We start from the raw sequence: 25,817 nt of genomic DNA on the forward strand, positions 1-25,817 counted from the left end.
GTTGTAGAAGCAAAAGTGAAATTTAAAAAAAAAAAAAAATGTAATTTGGCAGTTTGAAAAAAGTACCACTTGTTTTTCATATTTGTACTTGAATTACTATTAGTTACCATTTACTTATTCTTGCAAGTTTAAATAAATGAAATAAATTGTATTTCATACCATTTTGTACATGTAAAGGTGACATTTGTAATTATTGATATCACAATATATCGTATTGTTTAGTATCGGGATATATCAAATTGTGACATGCAAATCGTGAATCGTTTCATATCGCCAGATTCATGGCAATGCACACCCCTAGTATACATGTTGGTAGTCTGAAACAAGCTATTGGCTTTCTTTTCTTCCACATAATACTGGATGAATAAAATACTTTGGCTGTATGCTGCACTTTAGTTGGCCCATGTAGATATTGAATGGTTAAACATTCCATGATGAATTGCTACCCATGATTAAATCCTGTCTCACCCAGTGTCTCACAGCTGGTGTTTCGTGAGCACTGGCCGCTGTCGTGCTCGATGGAAGACAGTTGTTCGTCGGACTTGCTGAGTTTGCCCATGCTGCTGCACGGAGACAGACGCGGAGAGTCGCCCCCGTAGGACTGGCTACCTCCTGAGAAACGCCTATGAAGACACTCCTGGTCATACTCCTGTAGACAGGCACACATTTATTAGTTATTCATTGTTAATACAGTACAATTTGGCATTTTTCAGAATGGATGAATAATTTAATCCTTCACCTGTCTGTGGTCACTGCACGGCAGGCTGGAGCCTCGGCTCATTGGGGCGACTACGGCTATGGGTGTAGGGGAAGGGGCGGACTGGCGCTTTTTAGGGGGGAGAGCTGGTGGAGGACTGTTGACAAATCAACAAAAAAAATATGACTGAATGTTGGATCCAATTCATCATGTTGGCAAAAATCAGTGAGGGAAAAAAAAAGAAAAAAACAGGCAAGCATGTAGGACAATCTTTATCACATGTATGCAACACAACGGCATGTATAGATACATGAGCACACGCACTCATTATCTCCCCTGTGCACTAGTGAGACGAAGATAAAGTTTTTTTTCATGTTAGCCACTCAGCTATGACATGAAGGCTCCCTGGCTGACAAACCTACGTCTCTCAATGTGTTAAAATCAGGTCAAACAGGAAAATGAGCAATAATGGGACCAATGCTGTGCGATATATAAATATATATATCGTAGTGTGATACAAAAACGTCTACCGTATGACATAACTCTCTATCACAGTTTATAAGGCTAACAATGTGTGTGGCCTTGGAAGTGTGAATTTATCTCCTGCTGCTTTATACAGACTTTTGAAGAATATAACCTTACAAAACTTCTACTATCACATGATGTTAGATGGAGCTTGAAAGTAAAATTCACTACAGGTACGGTTAAAAACAATAGTAGCCATTATTGTTGGTTTTGTGCCCCAGGTTGGCATTTACACATACAAATCAGGACACGTGATAACAGTATATGGAGCAAAAGTCACAAATATTCCTTCATTGAGAAGATTCTTAAAGGAGTAGCACCATTTATTTTGGGATTTCTTTTTATTATAGTTTTTTTTTATACATATAAAAATAAATAACGAATAGCAATTTTCCATTCATTTCATGTAATTTTAAGGGAGAAATCCTTGTTTTAATCAGAAGTAAAATGAGTGGCAAGAGTTTATAAGGGCCAAAAATGTCTCAAAAGTAGAAAAAATGTGCAGAAAAGGCATTGAAATTTGATGGCAGAAGTTGCAGAAATGGGATTAATGTAGCAAAAATGCATTGGAAGTAGCAAAAATATGGCAAGAAAAAGTGATGAAAATAAGTTAAAATATGGCAAGTTTGGTGTAGTTGCAGAAAGATTGTAATTTTTTTGTTGATTTTTATATATAATAAAAATTATTTTATATATATATAAAAAAATTTCCATTCATATCATGTAATTTTAAGGAAAAAAAAATATTGGGATATATATAGTTATCAGGATATAAATCTACCTGTATCGTGATATAATAATAATATTCTCCATATCGCACAGCACTACATGGGACCATGATAAATGAAGGCCAGTGAGGACAAAACTCCATCGGTCAGTCAGACACTCTCATGCACTGGACAATCTTCAGACTGGATGAGGTCAAGGAACCCCCAGGATGACATAAACTTTGGGATGATGCAAACCATGCAAATCAGAAACACGTTTCCATTCAATCCAGAAGCTTATGGGAGGGAGGGGGGGTTATTATACGTAAACAACAATCCTGCGGGCTGACATACTTCTCCTTCCGAGAGGGTCTCCTTTGGCCGGCATCAGCACTCAACTGTGCTCTTTTTCCCCCAGAATACAAAAGGGAAACATTGAGAAACACAGCAGAGAGAGTAAGAGAGGAAAAGGCAAAGAAAGAGCCAGACTAAAGTGATCCAGACTTTAAGTTTGAAGTGTGAAAATTGTGGTGAAATCCAAGAAGCCAACTAAAAAGTATACAAATGAAAAAATAGCCAAAGCCGAAAGCTGAAAGGAAGCAACATTCTTACAGCCTTTTCGATTTGGGTAATTCTAACAAATGACCCACGCACTTTGGTCTCAAGAAATTCTGAAATTTTTACCAATTGTTTAATAATTACATTTTTTAGTTTGGTCGGATTATTACTTTCTGAGATATGGCCAATTTAGTGAGGGGGGTATGTGTCGATTTTTGTGCGTTCTTATTTTTCTTCCATTTTCAGCTTCCATAATCTGAGGAACTACACCATATAGGAAACTAAAATTTGGTATATTAATACAGCTCCATCTACTCTCTCAGAATATATAAAAACATCTGCTATACATCCTATCTGGTGGACATGCCATTTCCTCGCATTTGGAAAAAAGTGTGTCAGGGTTTGGGGCTGGAACATGTTTGGGCCTTCAGTAAACAACTTAGTACATGTCTCAGCTCCCTGTAATTTGATCATCTTTGAGCAATGAACATAGACTGTTCACATAACACATAATGATTGGTCATATATATGCATTGGTTCTTGGGTGACAGTCTCTTGAAATCCCCCCAAAACTTTTTTTTTTACTATTTTCATTGGCCCATATTTTTTTCAAATTTTGAGGGGCTGGCATGTCCACCAGATAGGCTGTATAGCAGATCTTGTTGTATATTGTGAGCGAGTAGGTGGAGCTGTATTACTGTACCAAATTTCAGTTTCCTATGTGGTTCAGTTCCTGAGATATTGGAAGCTGAAAATGGAAAATAGTTAAAGACGCGCAAAATTCAACACATACCCCTCACTAAATTGTCCATAACTCAAAAAGTCTTCATCCGATCAAACTAAAAATGTACAGTGTGCCTATTGAATATTCATTGAACAATTGGTAAAAACATTCTGAATTTTTTGAGAACAAAGTACGTGGGATGCCCAGAATAATTTTTTAAATGACACATTCCTAATTTTCTCTCTGAAACAGTTCATCGTAGCTTTTTAAAAGTATTTCCTCTTCAGAAAAAATTAAACAAATACTATTGGAGGACATGTTTGTAGTCTTTACCTGAGCTCTGCCATCTTGGCTTCAGGAAGAGGAGGTTTGGGGGGAGCGACGTCCTCCTCGGGTACTTCAGGTGCAGTTTCTGCTGGCGTAGCCATCTTGTTTGAGACGTCCTGCTCCCGATCTATAGAAGGCATTTCTGACGATGCACTGCTATAGACAAACACCTCGTATAAGTTAACCTGCTGCTTTAAAAGCTTTAGATTCATGTGCACTCACTTTTCTGCTGGGATGGGTGGGGGGGCTGGTTTGCTGGGGGTAGTGGGTGATGGCTGCTCCTGTTTCTCTATTGTCAGCTTTACTAATTCCTGTAAAAGGACAGCAAAATCAGTCAGTTTCAGCTTTCTTTATGAACATTATGGCATTTAGTTTATTTTATGCAAACCTACATGTCACTGCTTTAAACCTGCTAGGACAACCCCATTAAATATGCAGTTCATTTTACATTTAGAGACCCAAAATTAGTTCTACATTAGGCTAATCTATTCAACACAATAACAACTGTAATAGTGTCAATGACATGATACCTAAATATTTGGTCCAACTGCATTTATTTTAGTAAAAAAATAATTTAAAAGCATAAAAAGGTTTTTTTCCCTCTCTTCTCTCAATTTTATTAGAATATATATATATATATATATATATATATATATATTGTTCCTTTCCCCCACGTATTTGTCTATTATTAACCTGTTATTATTGTCTCCTCCCCTGACCCACTAATAACACAATACCATTATTATAATTATTATAATATCACAAACAAACCCACGCACACACTTACTGTATTATAAGGTATAAAAATTGAAAACATGGTCAGCATTTTTTTATTTTTCTTTCCTTGTTCTTTTCTGTAATTGTCTCTGTCTTTGTGTTGGATTGTTGTTTATTTAAAATAAATAAAAATTAAATAACAAAATAAATGCATAAAAAAAATACCAAACATGTAGTAACAGTATATATGAGCTCACTTTGATTTTTTTCATATATTACTTATGAAATGACTTCTGTAATTTATTCTGTTATTCAATGTGTCAAAATATCATGTAGTGTGACTATCTGGCCATGACCAGTGTTTTGAAAAAATCTTTAAAATGACCAAATCTATTCAGATTTATTTTCTATTTTAGTTATCATAGTCCTGTTATTGTATAAGATATTTCCATCAGAATATTCATGCAAACCTTTCCCAGTAATGCCCATTTTATGAACTATGCAGTGAAATGCTTATACGTCATTGACCCATAAAAATTTAATGTTTCAGTTTCTACATTTTTTATGTGGGGTAAATACAGAGAACACGCTTTGCAAATACTTTGCCAGATTTACGAAATGAAGACAAAAATGCATGTAACAAAAAACAAAAAAAAACAAAAGAACAAACAATGGGCTAAGAATTTATCTTGACCGCTGGACTAAATTTACCCTGGATTTTCAACATAAAAAGTAATAAATCATTTATTACATTATTTAAAATTTTACATTAATAAATTTTAATGTAAAACTCAGAAATGCAATAATTAAAATGCCTAAATTCCTACTATAGAACTGATTTTTTTTCCCCCTCTTTTCAAACATCTTCATGATGATATGAAAACAAATGCAGAATGTGGGGGGAAAAGCTTCGGTACTTGTTCCAATTATCAATTCTAGTATGATCCAACTAGTCAGAAATACACAGGACAACAAGGAACCAAATGAAAAACCTTTTAAATGATCACAACCTCCCATTGTCCTATAGTCATTAAAACCAAAGGTATTTTTATTTTTCCTATAGGCAGTAAGCACTCAAAGACACACCTTGACTCCATCCAGCACTGCTTTGATGACCGTGGTGACAGACGCCACGTTCTCCTTGTCCTCAAGGTCGATGCCATCCAGCATCACTTGGTCGGCCCAACGAATGAGGTTAGCCAGACTCTGATACACACGGCTGTGGCAGGAAGTCAGTGCCGAACTGTTGGAGAGGTATGAGGTTATACATGAGTGAGAGGTCAATAAAGTATGGAAGAGGATTAGGGCCACTGAAAAACCCCAATAAAACAAGGTCCAATATGTTATTATCATTAATAGTTTGAGAAAAAATTCAGAATACTGGGTTTGAAGTCAGAATTTTAAGAAAAAAAATATTTTTCTTAAAAAAAAGTCAATTCTGAGAAAAAAAGTCAGAATTCTCAGATTCAAGTCAGAATTCTCAGAAAAAAAGTCAGAATTCTAAGAAAAGAGTCAAAGTGAGAATTCTGACAAAAAATTGAAAGTTCTGAGATTAAAGTAAGAATTCTCAAGAAAGAAATCAGGATTCTGAGATTAAAGTGAAAATTCTGAGAAAAGTCAGAATTCTCACAATAAAGAAGGAATTCTCAGAAAAAAAGTCAGAATTCTAAGAAAAAAGTCAAAACTCAAAATACTGAGATTAAAGTCATAATGATAATACAAAAAAATAAATAAATATTGGCTCTTGTTTTGAAGTTTTCTTTCTAGTGTCCCTAACCCTATTCCGTAATAAAGACACTCAGCATGCAGGAGGCGAGGATAAAGGGCAGAAGTAAGAAGAGAGGAGTAAATAGAGATGAAAGAAAATTCCACATTGGACACAAAGTCGAAAAAAGAATCAGATTAAATATTTGACACTTTCTCAACAACCTGCATTCTTTGAACTGCATTTTTGGGCATTTATTGAGGAACATGCACACATGAGCTCCTGCTGCAGACAGAGGAATGTGTAACCACAAGGATAAACGGGGTGTTGTTTCTCCCTCCTGCAGATCGTGCATTCAGACTTCACACTAAGGTGTGTCCTAGACCTGCAGCGACATGCTAAAGGTGATTCACAGAGCTGGATCATCCTCCCAGTGTCTGTCTCTGCGTGACTTAGCCTTACAGTAAAGCTGCTGGGTTGATGAATGGAGGAAAAAGGTTCAATGGTGCTGGTTGAAAACATTTGGTGGTGTAGGAAAAGCAAATAACTTTAGTTAACTGGATTAGAGCTTCTAAGGATGCTTACAGCCTCTTTTCTCCACATAAATTATAGTTAGTGACTTGTGATGTCATTATTGGATTAAAATTATTAGAACTGCAGCAACCAGATGTGCAGCATGTGCAGACAAAGGGAGAAAAAAAGGAATTACAGCAACCATCCAATTATATTAAAGGTAACAAACACTAGTGGAAGTTGTGAAATCACACGTTGATCTCGCTGTATGTATCCTGGGGTTTAAAAGTTATTTTCCACCTATAATCTATTAGCTGCATTTAAGCTATTTGTCATTGACTGTTTTGAAATACAGAGCCATAAGATATGAAACCCCTCACCTCTGGAAGCACCTAAACTATAGGGCGACCATATTTTGATTTCCAAAAAAAGGGGACTCTTATGGCATACTCAAAGTACTCAAAGTAGTTTTCTTGAAACAAAATACAACATAGTAGATACAGTAAATAGATACGTTGTTAATGTCCATAAGGTTTAAAAATGAATTCCTCTCTTTATAACAAAGACTTTAAATGAATGACTCGAGGCAATAACCTTAATTATGCATTTTAATAATCTGTACTTGAAATTGTACTTAAAATCTGTCAAATAATTGAAACAATGAGAAACATCGCTTCGTGGAATGGAAAATATATATATTTTTAAATAAAAGAAAACAACTCAAGGCTTACAAAACAGTAAATAATCATTAAATATACACTTCAATAACGCAGACTGAGCTTTATTCTGTCGGTCGCCTGTGGAGACGTGGAGGTGATGAGGTTTTATCATCCAGGAGGATCTTCTTGCTCATATTTTTTAATTAAATCCACCAGTATTAAATCTCACTATTTCAATCCATCTTGGACTTCAGTCTTTCTTCTCTTTTCCTCGTGTGTGACAATTTCGTCAAAACAAAGCGGTATCTTTAATGATTGAGTCACGTGTGAGTAAAATTACATGTGAAGATGATACTTGCTGTAAAGATGATGATACTTGCTGTAAAGAGGAACTCTTTAGCTCTTTGAAACTGGTGGAATTTCTCAGATAGAGCAAATATTAGCAGGGTTACAGTCATTTAAATTAACTTGTTCCCCGAGATGTGTTCAGGGTCCCTGGGAAGCCCGGACAATTTAATGGGTTTGTAAAATCTGCTCGGACAAGATGTGAAAAGAGGACATGTCTGTTACATGTCTAGGTTAGGGCGACCATACATCCGGATTTAACCAAAGTTAAAATCACAACACAGAAGCTTTAAAATATTCTGAACTAAACTCCAACTTGGGATACATTTGCAGAGCACTGAAAATACTTTGTGTTCCTTAAAGATAACATTCTTAACACGACACATTACCATGAAACAACAGGAGAATGTGGATTTTAAAGCTCCGGGTATCAGGGAAGAGAAGCCTTAAGGCAACGTCTGCCACTACAGAACATACTGAGAGCTCGTTCCAACATGTACGCAGTTGGAAATCCTGAGGTTGCTGAACTGTTGTTCCAACTAATCACCTGCAACCCTAATGATGTAATGTCATCATGATCTAATAGTTCAGATTGTTTATGAGACCATATGACCTTACCTGTGCTGTATCCGTGCCTCGCCCTGCACCAGAGGTAGAATGGCTTCCAGCACCTTACTGGCAGAGCCTGGGAGCATCTCCAGAACCTTCTTCTCCAAAACCATCTTGTCAACGATTGTTTTGAAGTAGCGCAAAGCGCTGACCACCTCCTTTTCGTGCTCCTCGAGCCGATTGACCTTCTGAAAACCAAACACAAAAGCACATTAACACAGAACCAAAAGAAATAAGATCTGACAATGAAAAACAAAATGCAAACATTTTCCTCATCATTGCTGCAACATGAACATGCTGCAAAAACATGACGTATTGGAACTCATACACGGTAGACATATTAATCAACACCTTCATAATGAAAAGATAAGCAAGATATTAAGTGTGGCTGAAACTGGATAAAAACATGTGTCAAAGTCCAGGTTGAGGCGGCCAAATCCGGCTCTTTGGACTTTAGAGACATCAAATTCAGCCCGCTCAAGAAAGTAAAAATTATAAAAAAAAAAAAAACACAGTATCTCAGCCTCTCCAAATTCAAAAAAATCTATTAAAATCCACAATATTTGCCAGTTTTCCAGTAACGGTATTCCAGTTTATATCATATTATGGCAGTCATTTTCAATCTTAACCTGTTGAAACAACTCAATTTCTCCAAAATCTGGGAAATTTTCCTTAAATTATTCCTCGAAATTTCTACAAATTAACAAAATGAGGGAAATTTAAGTGAAGATCCTCCAGGGACTGAGATACCACATACTTCATCATTTATGTATAATTTACATACATGGAAGTGCAATCCAGGGCACATTAATATTGAATTTGCTCTTTTCCCACCTAAAATCTGCAGCCCACTTAAGCTCAAACTGGTCCATATTTGGCCCCTGAACTAAAATGAGTTTGACACCCCTGGTTTAGAGAGCTAAAGCTCTCATTTTAATTTGGTTTTCAGTGTTGGAAATGCACACATTTGTACATTTAGTATTTAGTCATTTCATTTAAAAGCTTCCTATTTTGCGAGGCTTTAAAACACAGGTGACAAACTCAAGATCCGATCCTGGGATTTTCTGCATTAGCGAGTTTCCTGAGAAACGTCTTCTCTTAGTGGTCATACTCAATTCATTCTCAATCCTTTCTTCCTCCAGCTGCTCAGAAAACTGCTGCTGCCTCCACCTGTGGTGTGTGTGGGAGGAGCTTACAGGTGTCCCAGAATAGTAACAGATGAAAGCGGGGGGGAAAAGAAAAAAAAAAAAAACAGGACTGGAAAAAAAGAGTCAAAACAAAACGAAAAAAAGGTAAAAATTAAGACAAAGAAAATAAATATAAAAATGTGCCAAGACAAAAAAGATTAAGACTAAAAAAAAATTAAAAAAATCTACAATTGTGATTTTTTTTTTTCCTTCCACTACTGCACCAGTGTCAAACTCAAGGCCCGGGGGGCCAAATCGGGCCCCTCAGAACATTCAATTCGGCCCGCAGGAGAAAGTAAAAGTTACAGAGAAAACATGAATCATTGTGTAAATTACCAAATAATAAAAAGAACTACATTTTTCCAAAAGCAATTTTTCTGAAATTATTCCACAAAATTACCCCAAATTAAATAAAAATTAGTAAAAAACAAAACAACAATCAAACGACATCTAAGTATCTGTCACTTATTGCAAAGATATTGTTGATGCCTTCCATACATTATGTCTTACTTATATCTGGAAGTGCAAACTTGGACACATTAATGTTGAAATTGTTTGTTTACCCACCTAAAAACCTGCCCTTGGCCCTTGAACTAAAATGAGTTTGACAGCATTGCACTACTGTCGCTCTGTTTTTTGGTTGTTTTTTTTTTTTTTTATAGTGGCCCTACTCCTCTTCCGTAAAGAACAGATATATTGAACTGCTTCTATTTATTTTTAAATTAAAGTAAAATGTCACATTCTTACATCCCTCAATTCTGTTCCTCTTTTAAAGTGAAAAGCATGTACGTAGGCAAGGACCAGACCAAAATACTTAAATGCCAAAACTATTATGGCTTACTGGTATTAACACATTTCTATCGCAAAGATCCAGTGAGGTGGCTTAGCAGTTTTTAAATACTGCAAAGTGCTTTTTCAATTGGAGGAAAGTACTTAATGCACCAAAATCCCTTTGAGGAACCAAGTTAATTCTGGTTTTATTTATGTATTTCTAGGTTATGACACCTGCTGCAGAGCCACCACCACATTTTACTGGGAGGCTGTGGGAACCAGCAAGGTTAGTCATAGACACAATGGGAAACAGGAGCATAAAACAGCATACAGGGAAACAATAGTCCAACAAATACAGACAGAAATAGGTGGAGATCTGATTTCCCACGACTCCCACATAAGTACGTTCTGGAAAAATAATAAAATAAATCATAAACACATGCACACACCTTGTTGGCAGGTTTCTCAGCACATCTGGCTGCTGGCTCTGGCTGAAGCTGTTTGCCCTTCTTAGATAGAGTCCTCTTGATCTTTGGGGAGTGGAACTTGTCCTTCAGTATCATGGTGAGGGTGGACAGGTGAGACCGCTGCGAGTCTGTACAAAGAGGGTAGAAAAAAAGGGTGATGAGAGGTCAATTGTAGAGAATATAATCTGCACTCTTTCCAGGTACTGCATTATATATTCCATCCATCCCATCTTCTTCTGCTTAGCCGTTTCCGGGTCGCGGGGGCAGCATCCTCAGTAGGGAGGCCCAGACTTCCCTCTCCCCGGCCACTTCCTCCAGCTCTTCCGGGGGGACCCCGAGACGTTCCCAGGCCAGCCGAGAGACATAGTCTCTCCAGCGTGTCCTGGGTCTTCCCCGGGGCCTCCTTCCGGAGGGACGTGCCCTGAACGCCTCACTAGGGAGGCGTTCAGGGCAGGGTTTGTCTAAGCAATAAATGACAGATACTTAAATGTCTTTTGATTCATTGATTTTTTATTTTTTTTTAAACCAATTTGTTTATTAATTTGGGGAGATTTTGTGGAATAATTTAAGAAAAATTGTGGGATTTGGGAAAAAGTTCTTTTAACAACAATTTACAATTGAATTATTTGGTGATTTACACAATGATTTATGTTTTCTCTGTCATTTTGGATGTGGTTCAGTGAAACATGATTCCAGATTCCTTTAATTCCATTGTCCTAGTTTTGAACAGGAAGCTGCTCGTCTTTGAGCAGTCTATTTTGTACACAGGTGTGCATGTGTGACAAAGACACGGGGTGAGGTGGAGTTAAAGGATCCTATAATTTATCCATGCGGAGCTTCCAATTAAAGTGTAATTTAGTAGATTTCAACTAGTTGCGATCCCGGATCTGTGAATTTACGATAATGGCGTCTCTCGACCTCTTTCTGCCTTTTCATCTCCACACAAAACCAAATCACTGGATCAATGCTAATAACAGCAGCGACACAGCAGGAACGGAAGCGAGGCATTTTATCAGCATCAAAATTGCACCTTTATCTCATGTAATCATCACCTCTCAGCTCCATGAAAGCATGCTCTGGTGTTTCACTTCCATCACAATCAGAATGCTGGAAAGCAATCCACTGCAGTAAAAGCAGCACTGAGGCAGGGCAGCCCTTTCATGTGTACCATCGATTAACATGCCAATCACATCTCCACCCTATGCCTTAGTTATTCCCCCTTCCCCTCTTCCTCATCCTCATCCTTTCCAACATGAGGCAGAGTTCACAGGGCGATAGTAGCCAAGAACAACTGTGTTTTTCATTAGAACGCTGGTATTTCCACTGAGGTTTAGTCCTGGAGCGGAAACATCATGAGTAGAGGCATGCCTGCTGACCCTCTGGGCTTTTGTTTTACGCTCATTTTCATAAAAAAGATTAATTAAAATAAAATCTCAGAGCTGCGTAAAAATAAACTGACACAACCAGTTCTCTAAGTTTCTCTTGTTCTGTGGCTGATTAAATAAACTTCAGGGTTAGTGGGAAGTGTATCTCACGATCACTCTTCATCTTTAATCTGTATTTGACCTACTTCTTCTTAGTTACCAAATGATATCAATTGTATGTACGCAAAGTTAAGCCTGATGTTACTCTGTCTGCCATCTCTTACTAACAGGTCAGGAGTAGAAATGCTCCCAAATGAACGTTCTGGGACGAAACCAAAAATGAGGAAAAACCAAGGCCGAAAACCAAAAAACCAAAACAAATGATTATGCAAATTATTAGTCCCATTGCTGAATGTGTATTAACCTCATTAAAATCCAAACACTGCAATTGTATAAATTAATATTAATAAATCAATTAAACATATGAAAATATTTATTTAACACTGACATTGCAGCATTGCACAATATAAAATTAAAAAATTCAAATTTTAACTTGAGCCCACTTATGTGTACATTAAATAATATTGTTTAGGCCTATAACTGACTGAGATGCAAAAAGTTAGTCAAATTAAATAGGTTATCTCATTAAAACACAAAGGGCATTGAAGTTCTAGATCCTAGGTTGCCAAAGTGGGGTACAGGTACCCCCAGGGGAACGCAAATCGTCATAAAGGGTAAGTGAATAAAAATGTAAAACAGCATGACAACATTGGAAACTAGAATATAAATAGACCAGCAGTCAGGAGCCTCCATGCATTGCCACAAATGACACATGCAGAGCCCCCAAAAAAGCACAAATATTAAATTCAGCCAAACATTGCAGAGTTCTGTTCATGCTCTCAACTTGTATTTCAGTTTCAAAGAAGTTGTATTACTGCTATATTCAATCAACAAATGTTTGGTAGATTCATTTTCACAAAAAAAAAAAAAAAAGAAAGTAATAAAAGCAAACAAGGGATATCTCTGAATAACATGTTTTCTTGTGTGCTTACAGATGATTATTCTTTATTCCTTTTATTTTATAAATTATTCCTCAACAAGATAGGCAAAATTCAGGGACACATTTCACTGTAGGGCTGCAATGTATATGACATTGCAAAATAAATGTGCAGAAGTCAGGGGTACATGGCTTCAGGTTAAATGTCTGAAGGGGTACAACTACAGGATTGTGAAAAGTTTGGGAACCACTTTTATAGATGGAGATCAGCTTCACTTTTTACAACATCCTGTTTAGGCCTAAAACCTAAAATGCCCTTTTGGGCTATTTTCAGCCAAAAATGTTTTGGTGGCCGAAATTTCAGCTCAACCCTAGTCAGGAGGAGTCAGGACAGAGTCACCAAGTTAGACTGAAGCATCTGGAAATATCTCAAGCTTAACGAGAAGTTAATCTATTCATAAAATTGCTGTAGGTTTCCCAGAATATTTCTTTCGTAACTTGAAAAACCTTTCTTCCTTTTTTCTTTAAGCTACATGGCTAGTAAGTGTTTTCTATTCATATTTCTTTCTCCGTCTGCATTTTGGAGTTTCCACTTCCTCCAATATTATGTCCTCCTTCCTTACTGCATCCGTCAACTTGCTCACTGGCCTTTCTCTTCTCGTGCCTGGCAGCACCTTAGCATCCCATACCTACATAACCATCATATTTCTGGTCCAACATGAGCGGTCACTCTCATTTTCATTGTGTCTGAGCATTGGGATGTTTTCCCCTCCAATAATCTCTCTGAATATGCCATTATACTGTCACAGCAAGAAAATAAAGAAAGGAAAAAGACAACATATATAAGAAAAAGACTGTTAAAATAATAATAATAAAATATAGCATTCCCTTAATTAGGGCCACTATCACAACTGTGCAGTGTAATACATGTATTATTTACTCTTTTGCAAGAATAAATCATGCATAGTCGTCACAAAAAAAATTGCGTTACATGTAGTGTAGATATAGAAAAATATATATGTATATATTTTTGTATTTGTGCATATTTAAAACATTTTAACAATGGCATTTGGAAATGATGAAGCAGAGCAAAGTCCAGTATAGCTTTGGAAATTTGTAAAATAAACACTAACTGCTGAATTTTCTAGTCAGTAAGTTACTTTTGTAATATATACCTTTAATGATCCATTGAAAGTAGTCACACTACCAGCAGTGTGCCTGCATTTACAATGAATAACCAGGGAAAAACCAGGCCTGCTCAGCGAGTGATTTTTTGTGCTCGGTGCAGAAAATACAACGACTGGAATGAAAATCTCAGCCCAGAAGCTTCTTTTGCTCACCATGCTGATCCGATAAGTGACTTTAAAGTGGTGACTTCTACTATAAATAATGCTTTTATAATGTATTTCATTTTAGATCAATACAACAGAAACACAATGACTAAAAGTCAAAGAACAGTTAGAAGGCAGGAATAAGGGAAAAGAAGAAAGGTTAAGATGGAATTTATCAGAGTGAACACGTTGAGTGACATTTAGAAAAAGAAAGTTTATCTCAGCAGCTCTGGATCGATACTTTAGTAGCTTGGCCGCAAAGGATGAAGAGTCCTGTAGTGCAGTGGTTCTCAACTTTTCCAGGCCGCGACCCCCAAAATAAAGCTTTTCAGGGTCCATCCATAAAGTCAGCAAAATGATAGTCCATTGTTCCATGAATCTGTGATAACCACATTTATTTATTTATAAGAATAATATCCACTGTTATCCAGGAAGTTTATTATTATTTGCAACATAGTATAAAGTCATCCTCAAGATGTAAATAAATAAATGGGTTAAAAGTGACCAAAAATGGCAGAAAAGGTGGTGAAATAGGATTTTAAAAATGACAGAAAATGGTTAAAGGTTGTCAAAATTTAATTAAAATTAAAATGATCAAAAAAGGACAGAAAAAGTGGTAAAAAAAAAAAAAAAAAGGGTTCAAACGTAAATATTGGCTTAACAGTAGCAGAAAAAGTAGAAACAATTAGTCTAAACTGGCAAATAATGAGCATGACAAACCAATGTTGTTGAAAAAAATAAGCAGGAAACATGGTGAAAATAGGTGGGTAAATATGGCGGAAAGGGTTTATAAGTGGAAAAAAGTATGCAGAAAACGGTTTGAAATTTGATGAAGTGGCAGGAATGGAGCAAAAATGCATTAAAAGGAGCAAAAATATGGCAAGAAAAAGTGATGAAAATAGGTTAAAATATGGCAAGTTTGGTGTAGTTGCAAAAAAATGGTAAAAATAAGCAAAAATGGGCTCAAAATTGTTAAAAAAATATTTCTGGTTTCTTGAAGGCATCTGACGACTTCCCCGCAGTGTCTTACGTCCCCAAATGGGGTACTGACCCCAAAGTTGAGAACCCCTGCCGTAGTGAAAATAGCAAGCATGTTTTTCTTTTGTAACCTGGGGCTAAAGGTATCAGCTAGTTTTGCCACAGGCCAGGATGTACATAGTGCATAGCAGCCCTTGTGTGATATTATCCAGTGGTAATCTCAGATATCTGCACAGTGACACAGGATGAGCAAAGCAAAGCTGACATGAAAACATTGCGACTGTGATTGTACAGCAAACCAATGAGTGAGAGACGTGTGATTACTACAGCTGTGGCTCAGCTGCTTATCGTCAACAGTTAGCTGTTCCAAGCTTACGTTACTACACCTTCTCCACCTTTCCAAAGTCATCCCCATGTGGGTGCGATCGATGAAAACCAATGATTAATTCCTCTCTTTGTAAAAAAGTGTGTTTTTTTTTTTTTAATGATTATTATATTTGGTCCTGGAGCAGTTGCAGAACCAGAGTGAGAGATGACTATAGAGAGCAGATATGGCAAACAAACAGAAAACTCATTTGTTGGCAGCAACACCACATTTCTAATCCAATCTCTTGAGGTATCATGGTACTCTCAAAAAACAAGAAAACATTAAAGCCATACTTCATTTTACAAGTATACACCCTGAAAATATCTCAATTTATTACTGAAAGAAGAAAAGCTGTTACATTTACTAGTACATAAGGCTAAAATAATTTTAATAAAGTATACAATGCTTAAATCTTAACTTTGTTATTGCTAAAATACTGCTCAAAACTAAAAATGGACATTTTAATCACAATGTACGAATGACAGAGAAAACATGAATTATTGTGTAAATTACCAAATAATTCAGTTGTAGATATCTAAAATTCACCAATTTAATCAAACTCCACAATATTTTTACGGGCTTGCATTTTTCCTTTGTTTATATCACATGAATGCAGTCATTTTTTATTGCCAATTGTCAAAAGAACCACATTTTTCACAAAATTGCTTAAATTACACAAAAATTGGTAACAAAATTAATAATTTTTTTTAAGTTAATTGAACTGATATTAAAAACTAGGGTACAATGGTGTAAAAATAGTTCCCCCATCTAAAATCTCTGCCCAATTGAAATCAAACTGGTTCATATTTGGTCCCTGAACTAAAAAAAGTAAATAGTCCAGTATTTAAATGGCCTCATCACTGCTACTGCTGCTCTGAAAGGCCACGGGGACAATTAAAACAAACGCTACACTACAAGTGGCTCCTGAACAAAGCCTGAGAAGAGTTCTCACAACACTATGGAGACCCCAGGAGTTATTGAGCTGCTGTACCTTCTGATGGCTTTGTCACACACACACACACGCACGCACACAAACACACACACACACACACGGTGCTAATTTATCGCTGCTTCTGGCAAAGGCCAACAGTGCTCCAGGTTTGGTGTGTACAATCAATGCACTTTACATTGATTTTCTGTGTACTTTCTGTCAGATTTCTTAACTGTGGAATTGGAAACCTTTTGGTTTCTTTCTGTTGCCTTAAGGTGATGCATAGATTCCCTGAGGCAGGTATGCACACAAATACACTCAGTCTGGGGTTTCCTACCCAGCAGCATGAACATGACTCTGCAGTCTCACATACTCAATGACTACCTGTACTCTTACACTCAAACAAAATGCTGAAATAAATACTATTTGAAGCAACTAAACAAACCCATCTTTAACACCATTCAAGTAATTCTAAAAAAGATGTATATCGAAAAGCTGGAATAGTCATGAGTTTATATTATGGAAATGAGGGTAGATATGGTCCGTGTTCTAAATGGAACCCTCCGTACAATGCTCTACAAACTCAATGAGTAAATACTGTCTGCTATAAACTATTAGTATAATTAGGATGATGAGCGTTCCCACTGAACCATCAAGTTTTCCAAGATGCATTTGGAACCTAAAACGACAAAAAACCTGAAACACACCGAGGCTAAATATCTCTGTTGATTCTCCACCTTTGAAAGTTCTGAAAACATTTTAAGTGAGAAAGTGACCACGTAGAATATCAACATGTGGTCCATTCATCCATAAAATTCACTGAAACACATTTCATACCAAAATTTTGGAGACCCCCCATTGTGCTACTGATAAAACATCCGATCAACTTCAAATCAAGAGCCCAATTTACAGAAGTGTTGGAAGACAAGAACAGATGCTTTTATTTTGAAAAAGGGATTTTTGAGTGTTAGCTTGAAGCCAGTCCCAGGACAATTTTACATTCCGCTCCAAATGCATCATGGGGCAGTTGAGTATGACTAGTGTGTCCACTGTGCATTCTTCATATACTATATATATAGTAAATGGCAGTGTTTCTCAAATGGGGGTACATGTACCCCTAGGGGTACACAATGGCATTACAGGGGGTTCTTGAGAGAGAAAAATTGGAAAATTAACAAATGAATATGGGGTTTTAAAATGTTTATTTTTAGTTCAATATGATAATCATAATGATAGAAATTATTTTGCTTAGAACATGAACTTAAAACACAACAGTCATTCTTGGTCCCATAACAGGTGGGAGATGACCAGAAAGGATATAAACTATAAAAATAAATCTATTTAGGAGGAACTAAATACCGTTTAATTTCATGTATTTACATAATGAGATTCTTTAAGATGTGTGTTATGTTGTAGTCAGACAAAGGGGGTACTTGAGCTAAAAAAGTTTGAGAAACACTGGTATATAGTATACATCTCACATACTCAATTTTTCCATACAATCTAATGTGCACTTCATACTAATTTTGACATCAGACTTCGTATGAGTAGTACGTTAGTATGACATTTCAAACACAGCCATAGTGGTATCATACAGTGACTCAGACTGACAGCATATCTGGTGAGAGACAAACGACTACATTAATGTGGCTCCTGCTCAGCGAAGCTCTGACAGCAGCTCAGAAGTTAAAAACAGAAAGGAAAGACAAGGAAGAACCACAGCTGAAGGTAAACAGCTGTCACCTGCTGTTAAACTTCCTCAGAAGAGATGAACAGTGAAAGTGTGCATGAGCACCGTGTTAATGTGAGACCACAAGAGTCAAAAAGGATTTCGTGACAGCAGTAGAAAAAAATGGACAGGTGAAAAACCCTCACGCGTAGAAGGAAGACAAACAGGAAATAATAAAAGGTAGAATTTTCCAAGGTTTAAATTGCAGGGGAAATGTTTTGGTGTCTTCCCTTTGGGAAAAAATGTAGAGAAAAGGCATTGGAATTTGATGGAGAAGTGGCAGAAATGGGAGTAATCTAGCTAAAATGCATTAACAGGAGCAATAATATGGCTTATTCATACTCATGAGGCCAAATACAATCTATGAATATATAAATAAAATTGTATTAAATTAAATAAGTAAATTCTGTTTTAAAAAAAAGCTGTGCTAGATTTTTTTCCTTCATATTATCAGCATGTAGGACTAGATATAAATCTCAGCAGCCATTATTTAAGAGGCAATTCATTTGGTGACTTTAGGGTTGTGTTAAATACAAAGTAAAATTGTTGCCACTGGTAATGTGTTTTTGACATTTTTACTGATGCATGCAAAACATTTTTGTTGATTGTATAATGTGACCCTTGGAGCCCTTGCATAATCTTTTTAAAATGACACAAATGGGTGTGAGCAAAATAACATGAGGGAACTATTCCAACTATCCCTTTCCCACAGGAAAAATGTGATCGTAAAATGAACAGCAGGGACATTTGGAGAGGAAAGAAAGAAAGAAAGAAAATTAAACAGGAAATATTTAAGTGCTCTGTGAATTATTCATTCCCTCCTATTCGGTGGATTCTTCCTGCTGGCTGTTTTTTGCTCAGTGTTGAAAATTAATTATCCAGTGTCCTTTGTTATCATTTATAGCACCTTTAGAGCACAGGGAGGTATTCCAACCTCTATCTTTGGCTCTACATTTACAGGAAAGGCCACAAAACTGATAGAAGCACTATTCTGGAATGTTGCTGATTTAGGGTAGTAACGTAGGGAATGATCTAATGATGAGTGTTGCAGCTGTGCTCAAGAGTGTGAAGTTTATCTATTGGCCACAGGACGACTAATAGACACGTTTTCTAAATAAATGTAAAACAGTGAATGGCAGGTCTGAATGTCCCAGTTACACAAACATGTCATTAATTGTGTCATTGACTGGTAAACCAGGCCTACCAGCCATGGGTCAGTGATCAGGAACAAATAACCCAGTGCTATCGGAAAAGCTGTGTGCGCCAGTATGAATGAGAACAAGTGACTCGTACCAAACGTTCTCTTGTGATGCGTAGTAGGGCTGGGCGATACAGACCAAAATTCATATCGATATTATTTCATAAAATGGCAATGCACGACATAAATCTTGATATTTTTTATTTCGAAAACAATTCTGGGTTAAATTTGCTGATGCAAAATGCCACCCAAGCACATTTATTAACAAGCAGCTTCACAATATGTGGCACTTTTGGTTTTTTCTCCTCTATGGGACAGGATTAACAAGAAGACAGTCATCAACATCCCCCGCCAGATTGGTTCTCATAACTCACAGCCATTTCCTAAATGTCCTAAATCAAACTTAGATGTATACATAAAAAAATGTTATCACATCAGAATATAAAATTAAATGTTTTCTCCAAAAGAGTAAAAAAAACTCCATCAAGGTATTGATACCCTGAAGCCACACAGCAAATTTGGTTATCCTACCTTAAACGGTTTCTAAGAAAAGCTGTCCCCTTTAACTCGGACGGACGGAGGGAGTTCAAACCTATATCCCCCTTCCACATTTGTGGTGAGGGATAATGATAATGCTGAGGCAATGTCTCACACCTATGTTAACAACCATGAAGGGGCAAATGCCGTAAAATAAAGTTTGCTGTGAAACCAAACTACGTTTTACAGTCATGCTTATACTCATGATCAATTTCTGGGCTCAAATTCAAGGATTCAAGCATTACAGGAGACTAAGCAGCTCCACGGCTACACATGGGGAAGATTAGAAGTGGTGGATGAGGAGATAAAAATTTGGGGTAGTAGGTCAGCTCCAAAAATCCAGGCACGCAATTCATCATCGACCTCAGGAAAGCACAGGGCTTTTGCATTATGCACGATTCCAGGCTAAACAGAAGTTATTAAAGTTATCCTTTGTATCCTTTGACTCAAGCACATTAATAATATATAGTGTGATGATAGGAGGCTTGTAAAATCTGATAATATCAACACAAAACAATTTGAATATAGGTCAGAATGTTTATGTTGCAAAAAACCCTCAATGTTTACTGTTTTTCAGTTTAACACAAAGATAGAAAACTACAACAGAGGTTGACTCACTTTGAAAACAATAGATTATAGCAATAGTTTATCTATCTTTAACAGTTGCTATGATACTAGGGGTGTTCATTGCCATAAATCTGACGATACTGTACGATATAGCCCGGTACTAAACAATACGATATATATTGCAATATATTGTTATCAATAATTATAAATTTCACCTTTACAAGTAGAAAATGGTATGAAATACAATTTATTTCAAGTTTTTTAAACTTGCGGGAACAAGTAAATGGTAACCATCAAAAACAATTGGTATGTTATCAAACTGTCAAATATATCGCCAAATCCATTTTTTCTTACACCCTTATATGTAGAGCTGGTAGATTTATAGAGATTCAAGATATATTGAGTTTTCTATTTTGGAGATGTAGAAAAATACAATATCGCCTATATCGATGTATATATTCTTTATAGCTTATTTTGTATCAAAATACTTGTTTTAGGAGTCGTTCCTCTCACTACTTCTCAGAAAAGCATGAAAGGTACCGGAAGATGAATTTTTGAGTGAGTCCTAACCCTTCCCCTAAACTAGCCACACTACACAACTCACTCACACGTGCTGTCCCTTATAGGAGAAAAAGACAAAAGCGACATATTGTGCAGCTGTTTGTTAATAAATGTGTCTGTGTGGCATTTTGCATCAGCAAAATTTAACCCAGAATTGTCTTTTTGGTAAGAGTTTATTTGAATTAAAATTAGCAAGATTTATATTGTATATTGTCATTTTGAGAAAAAACTATCAAGATGAGTTTTGGTCCATATCACCCAGCCCGACTTACTGTATATGACACAATCTTGAAAGTGTTGGCAACTGCCATTTCCCATTCCTAAGCATGAGCATATCATTTTCAAACTTTCAAAATAAAACATCCCAAAGCTACACATGTACCCTATGAAAACTGGTGTTTTAGAGGAAGGTGGACCATTAGGTTGAGTGTGGTGTGATAAACATGTGCCTCAAAGCCTCCTCTATTCTACGACCAAACCAGCAACCAGTTTACACCAGTTTCTCTAAGACAATTCCAAAAAAACTTCTCCTTTTTAAGGTTTACTAATGGGACACAAACAATCACACTCAGTGGATGCGTACGTGTTATAAATGTTACATCTGGTAGTTAGGTTTCTAAATTAACTACAACCCCCCTTGCTTCAAGCATCTAAATGCATAAAATGACAAAGATTGTTACAAATGTGGTGAATGACGTATCAGTGAGTAGTGGTTACTCTCCCCCGACTCATGCACATCACTCATCGTTCATTCTGCTCTAAATTTAGCACAGATTTGATCTTTAAGACGTAAAACCACCAGCCTAGGGAAAAAACAGTTTCCATTTTATTAGATTTTGTTCCCCTTGAATGCAAATTACAGAGAACTTATCATAATTACTTTTTCTTCTTCTTCGTCACATTTTTTTTCCACTTTGACAGGAAGTGGTTTTACTCCAGTGGTTCCCAACCTTTTTTGGATCGTGACCCTTTTTTCAATGTCACAAATGTGACCCAAAGACTTTTTTTCTCTTTCTAGAATTAGTTTTTAAATATTTTTATTATCATGTGTTGCAAATAAAGAGTAACCAGGATAAATGACAAGTTGTGCACACTCAGATATTTTTATACTGCATTCTATTTGTATTTTATTTTTTAAATACTGTATTTTATTTTAACTATTTATATTTGAGAAAGTGAAAGTATCTAATGCTTGTTTATTTGATAAAGAAGAATAATTTAAAAATTCCATTCAAAATTGATCTTTTTTTTGTCAATGACTAGACATTTCAGGTGACCCCATTTCAATTTCAGGTGATCCCACATTTGGTCCCAACCCCAAGGTTGAAAAATTTGAAAAGTCTTTAAACCCAAAACCAAACAGTAGCACATCAGACTGCAGTTGGACTTACATTAGATCAACTCCAGTGGGATTCATAAAATGCAAAGTCTCCTCTTTGCTAATTAAAAATGCAGCTGATTTAAATGGATATTCAATATTCTCCATTTCATTACACATTTAATCAATACTTTCTGACCTATAGTCTAAGGCTGTCAGCATAGGAAGTAATGAAAAAGTTGTACATCGACAATCATGTGTCACCCTGATTATGTTAGAAAAAAAACTGGCATTGGCTGATTTTGAAGTCAACTGTAAACTTTATCTTAAGGAAGACAAGTTTCCTTCACTCTTGTGTATTTGCTGCAGTAATAATGACTCCTACATTACAGAAACTGGTATGTTGTTCCACAGCTGATGTTGCAAAACTGTAGAACACCCAAAATAGTCTTATTGAGGAACAGACTCCACGAGACGAGACGCTTTTAGCCATATTGTCTTTTTATAAGTCTAGTGGGAGTATGGCCTCCTCTAAGGCAGGGGTTCTCAACCTTGGGGTCAGGACCACAATTGGGGTTGCGAAACATTTTTGCTTATTTCTATCCTTTTTCTGCAACTCCACCAAACCGGCCAAATTTTTACCTGTTTTCATCACATTTTGTTGTCAGATTTTTGGTCCTTTTAATGCATTTTGCTCCATTACTCCCACTAATGCCACTTCATCAAATTTCAATGCCTTTTCTGCACATTTTTCCCACTTTCAAGACATTTTCAGCATTTATAATAAACCCTTTCAACCACTTTTCCCACCTAATGTCTCATATCTTCTTGACCCATTATCGTCAATTTGAACCTCTTTTCACCATATTTCCTGCTTAATTATTTTTGCCAATTTAACCACATTCACAATTTGTCATGCCCATTGTTTGCCAATTTAAACTAATTGTTCCTACATTAGCCCTAATTTGCAACTTTTAACCAATTTGTGGTTTTAAAAAATATCACCACCTTTTCTGGTCACCTTTAACCCATTTTATTTCTGATTAAAACAAAGATTTACATCTTTAAAATGACTATATACTGTAGCACAAATAATATTAAACTTCCTGGATAATAGTGGATATTGTTCAGTTAAATAAATAAATGTAACCCTAACCCCTTTTTCTGCAACTCCACCAAACTTGCCATGTTTTAATCACTTTTTCCTACCATATTTTTTAATCCTTTTAATGCATTTTTTGCTGCATTACTCCCATTTCTGCCACTTCTCCATCAAATTTCAATGTCTTTTCTGCACATTTTTCCCACATTTCCGGCACTTATAAACCCTTTCCACCACTTTTCCCACCTAATTCCCACAAGTTATAAACAATAACTTGTAAAATTAGACAATAAAAGATGCAATGAAACAACCTCCAGTAAGTGGTAATGCTGAAAAAAGGCTATTCAGAAGTGAACCCTGCCTAAATGCCACCAGTGCTGAGTGTTGAGCAATGAGCAAAAAAAAACTGTTTTCTCCTACTTTTTGTTCAAAACATGAGGGAACTGCTTTGTTTTGTCTTCTGTAACTATTTTTGGAAGCAGATGAGTTTGTAACAAATAAGATTAGTGCACTGCCTGGCAATGCATGCCATGTTTTAAAAGCAATGACTTATGGTAAGTCAGACTGGTGCAGTGTGTGTGCAGAAAAAACTAAAAGAATTTCAAAAAAGAAAAAAGAAAAATTCAAATCCCGCAACACACTCCACCCTAGCAGGGCAAACTGCAATATCTGCAATGCAGTGTGACGCATACAGTTACTGTAGCTACTGTGGGACAGACAGTGAGGATTGCAGTTTATGTATTACATTGTTGCACAAGTCTTGAACCTAAGCCTCTAACTCGCAACCCCACCATAAATGGAAATAGATTTGTTAGTGTTATTAATACCTGTTTTGTGACTTTGTGGCACCATTTGCTGAGAATGCAAGCAAGTCATTTTATTTCAATGATTTAGCGGAGAGTGTGTTATAAAAGATGCCAAAAGTTTAGTTTAATGTGTTTAAGTAATCAAATAATTTGAGCCATTTTTGCCGACGTTTATCCTCTTTGTTCTGGGATATACTGTACAACAGCTGCTTTCCTAAAGATGTTAATTCACACAAAACACAGCTGGCAAATATTTTTTGACCTTCATTCTAAAAAATCTAGATGAAACGAATCCCAAACATGTGTAGATTTAGCCAAAGGGTATTTTCTATTGAGGTTAATGTGTCGTAGTGGGTAAAACTATACAGTTCATCTGGGTTTATTGAAAGCTATTATTGAGCAAACTTTGAGGTCCAGCTTATTCCATTGTCCCATATACAACAGAAACACATGTACACACAACGCACCAGCATTCACAGACCTGTTCACGTCTATAGACGGAAACAAATGAGCTGACAAAGGGACTCTCTAAACTATTCAACCACAAGTAAAAAGCATGCAGAAAGGACGCCTCAGGGCCCGCTTTCCATTGCATTGACAACAAATAGAACATGAGCTGAAAGCAAAGGGAAGCCCCAAATGTTAAAACCAGTAAAAGCCACACACTTTGACACAAGTACAAAACGCGTAAAGTCAGGGAGAGTGTGAGACAACAAAAGCCAGAACATTAAAAAAAACAGCTAAAGACAACACAGACAGACTTTTCATATTGCAATATATATATATATAAATGTATTTATTTCCCAAATTCTGTGTTTTCCAGACAATTATTTTTTTTTAATTCTGATTTTTTTAAAAAGAAATATTTTCTCAATTTTTATAGAAAATATTGGTTTTCAACTCTTGTGCAGAAACAAAAAAAAAACCCATAATCAAACAAAAATGCATGTCAAAATAAAAATGTAATTTAAAACAATGTGTAACTGTAGATAAAAGATGTACTGATAGGGATTATCCTGACTGTCTTAAAAAAGATTTATTACAGTAGCATTAATGTCACCCAGCTTCCCCACAGGGATCAATGGTTTATTAAATGTTTTGATCAATTTATTTTAAATTAACTTCATTTTTCAGACCGTAATGATTAGACAAAAATAAATTGAGACAAGGATGCATCAGTTATTTCACCACTAGTGGATAAAATATTTGACAGTATTAGAAGCTCAAATTATCATCACTTCTATGATGAAACAGACCCACAATCATTTGTAATTAAATCATCAATTATGTAACTGTTGGTCACCACATCTGGCAGATGTTTTAAAAAAAATGTGACTACAGGCTTTAGTAGCCAGAAAGCAGTGTTGAAAATGGGAAACCACAATCCACGCACCATCCTAAGTACCCCTCCTGTTCCTTCCCAATTGACGCCGAGGTCACTGGTGTGATTTCCTGTCCCATGTCCATCTCACTGGGAGCCCCTCCCTCATCAAGTTTCAGACCTGGTTATTGGTACTCAG

The 25,817-nt window shown here is 36.3% G+C and overlaps 1 protein-coding gene across 7 annotated transcripts in view; it reads right to left on the reverse strand.

Annotated features, from left to right (window-relative positions):
* rapgef1b (Rap guanine nucleotide exchange factor (GEF) 1b) overlaps nucleotides 1-25,817 on the reverse strand; it is a 67,860-nt gene that overhangs the window by 23,091 nt on the left and 18,952 nt on the right. For 3 of the 7 annotated variants that reach the window (XM_028462106.1, XM_028462105.1, XM_028462101.1), the window contains exons 2-9: nucleotides 10,494-10,639; nucleotides 8,096-8,274; nucleotides 5,342-5,498; nucleotides 3,761-3,849; nucleotides 3,545-3,694; nucleotides 2,284-2,334; nucleotides 740-854; nucleotides 469-649 (exon numbers count right to left, since the gene is read on the reverse strand). In XM_028462106.1, coding sequence (XP_028317907.1) covers nucleotides 469-649; nucleotides 740-854; nucleotides 2,284-2,334; nucleotides 3,545-3,694; nucleotides 3,761-3,849; nucleotides 5,342-5,498; nucleotides 8,096-8,274; nucleotides 10,494-10,639 — 1,068 coding nt within the window. The remainder of the gene's footprint in view (nucleotides 1-468; nucleotides 650-739; nucleotides 855-2,283; nucleotides 2,335-3,544; nucleotides 3,695-3,760; nucleotides 3,850-5,341; nucleotides 5,499-8,095; nucleotides 8,275-10,493; nucleotides 10,640-25,817) is intronic. The other 4 variants (XM_028462107.1, XM_028462103.1, XM_028462102.1 and 1 more) reach the window with 3 other exon arrangements.

This window comes from Gouania willdenowi, chromosome 12, assembly GCF_900634775.1.
Source record: "Gouania willdenowi chromosome 12, fGouWil2.1, whole genome shotgun sequence".
NCBI classification, from domain to species: domain Eukaryota; kingdom Metazoa; phylum Chordata; class Actinopteri; order Blenniiformes; family Gobiesocidae; genus Gouania; species Gouania willdenowi.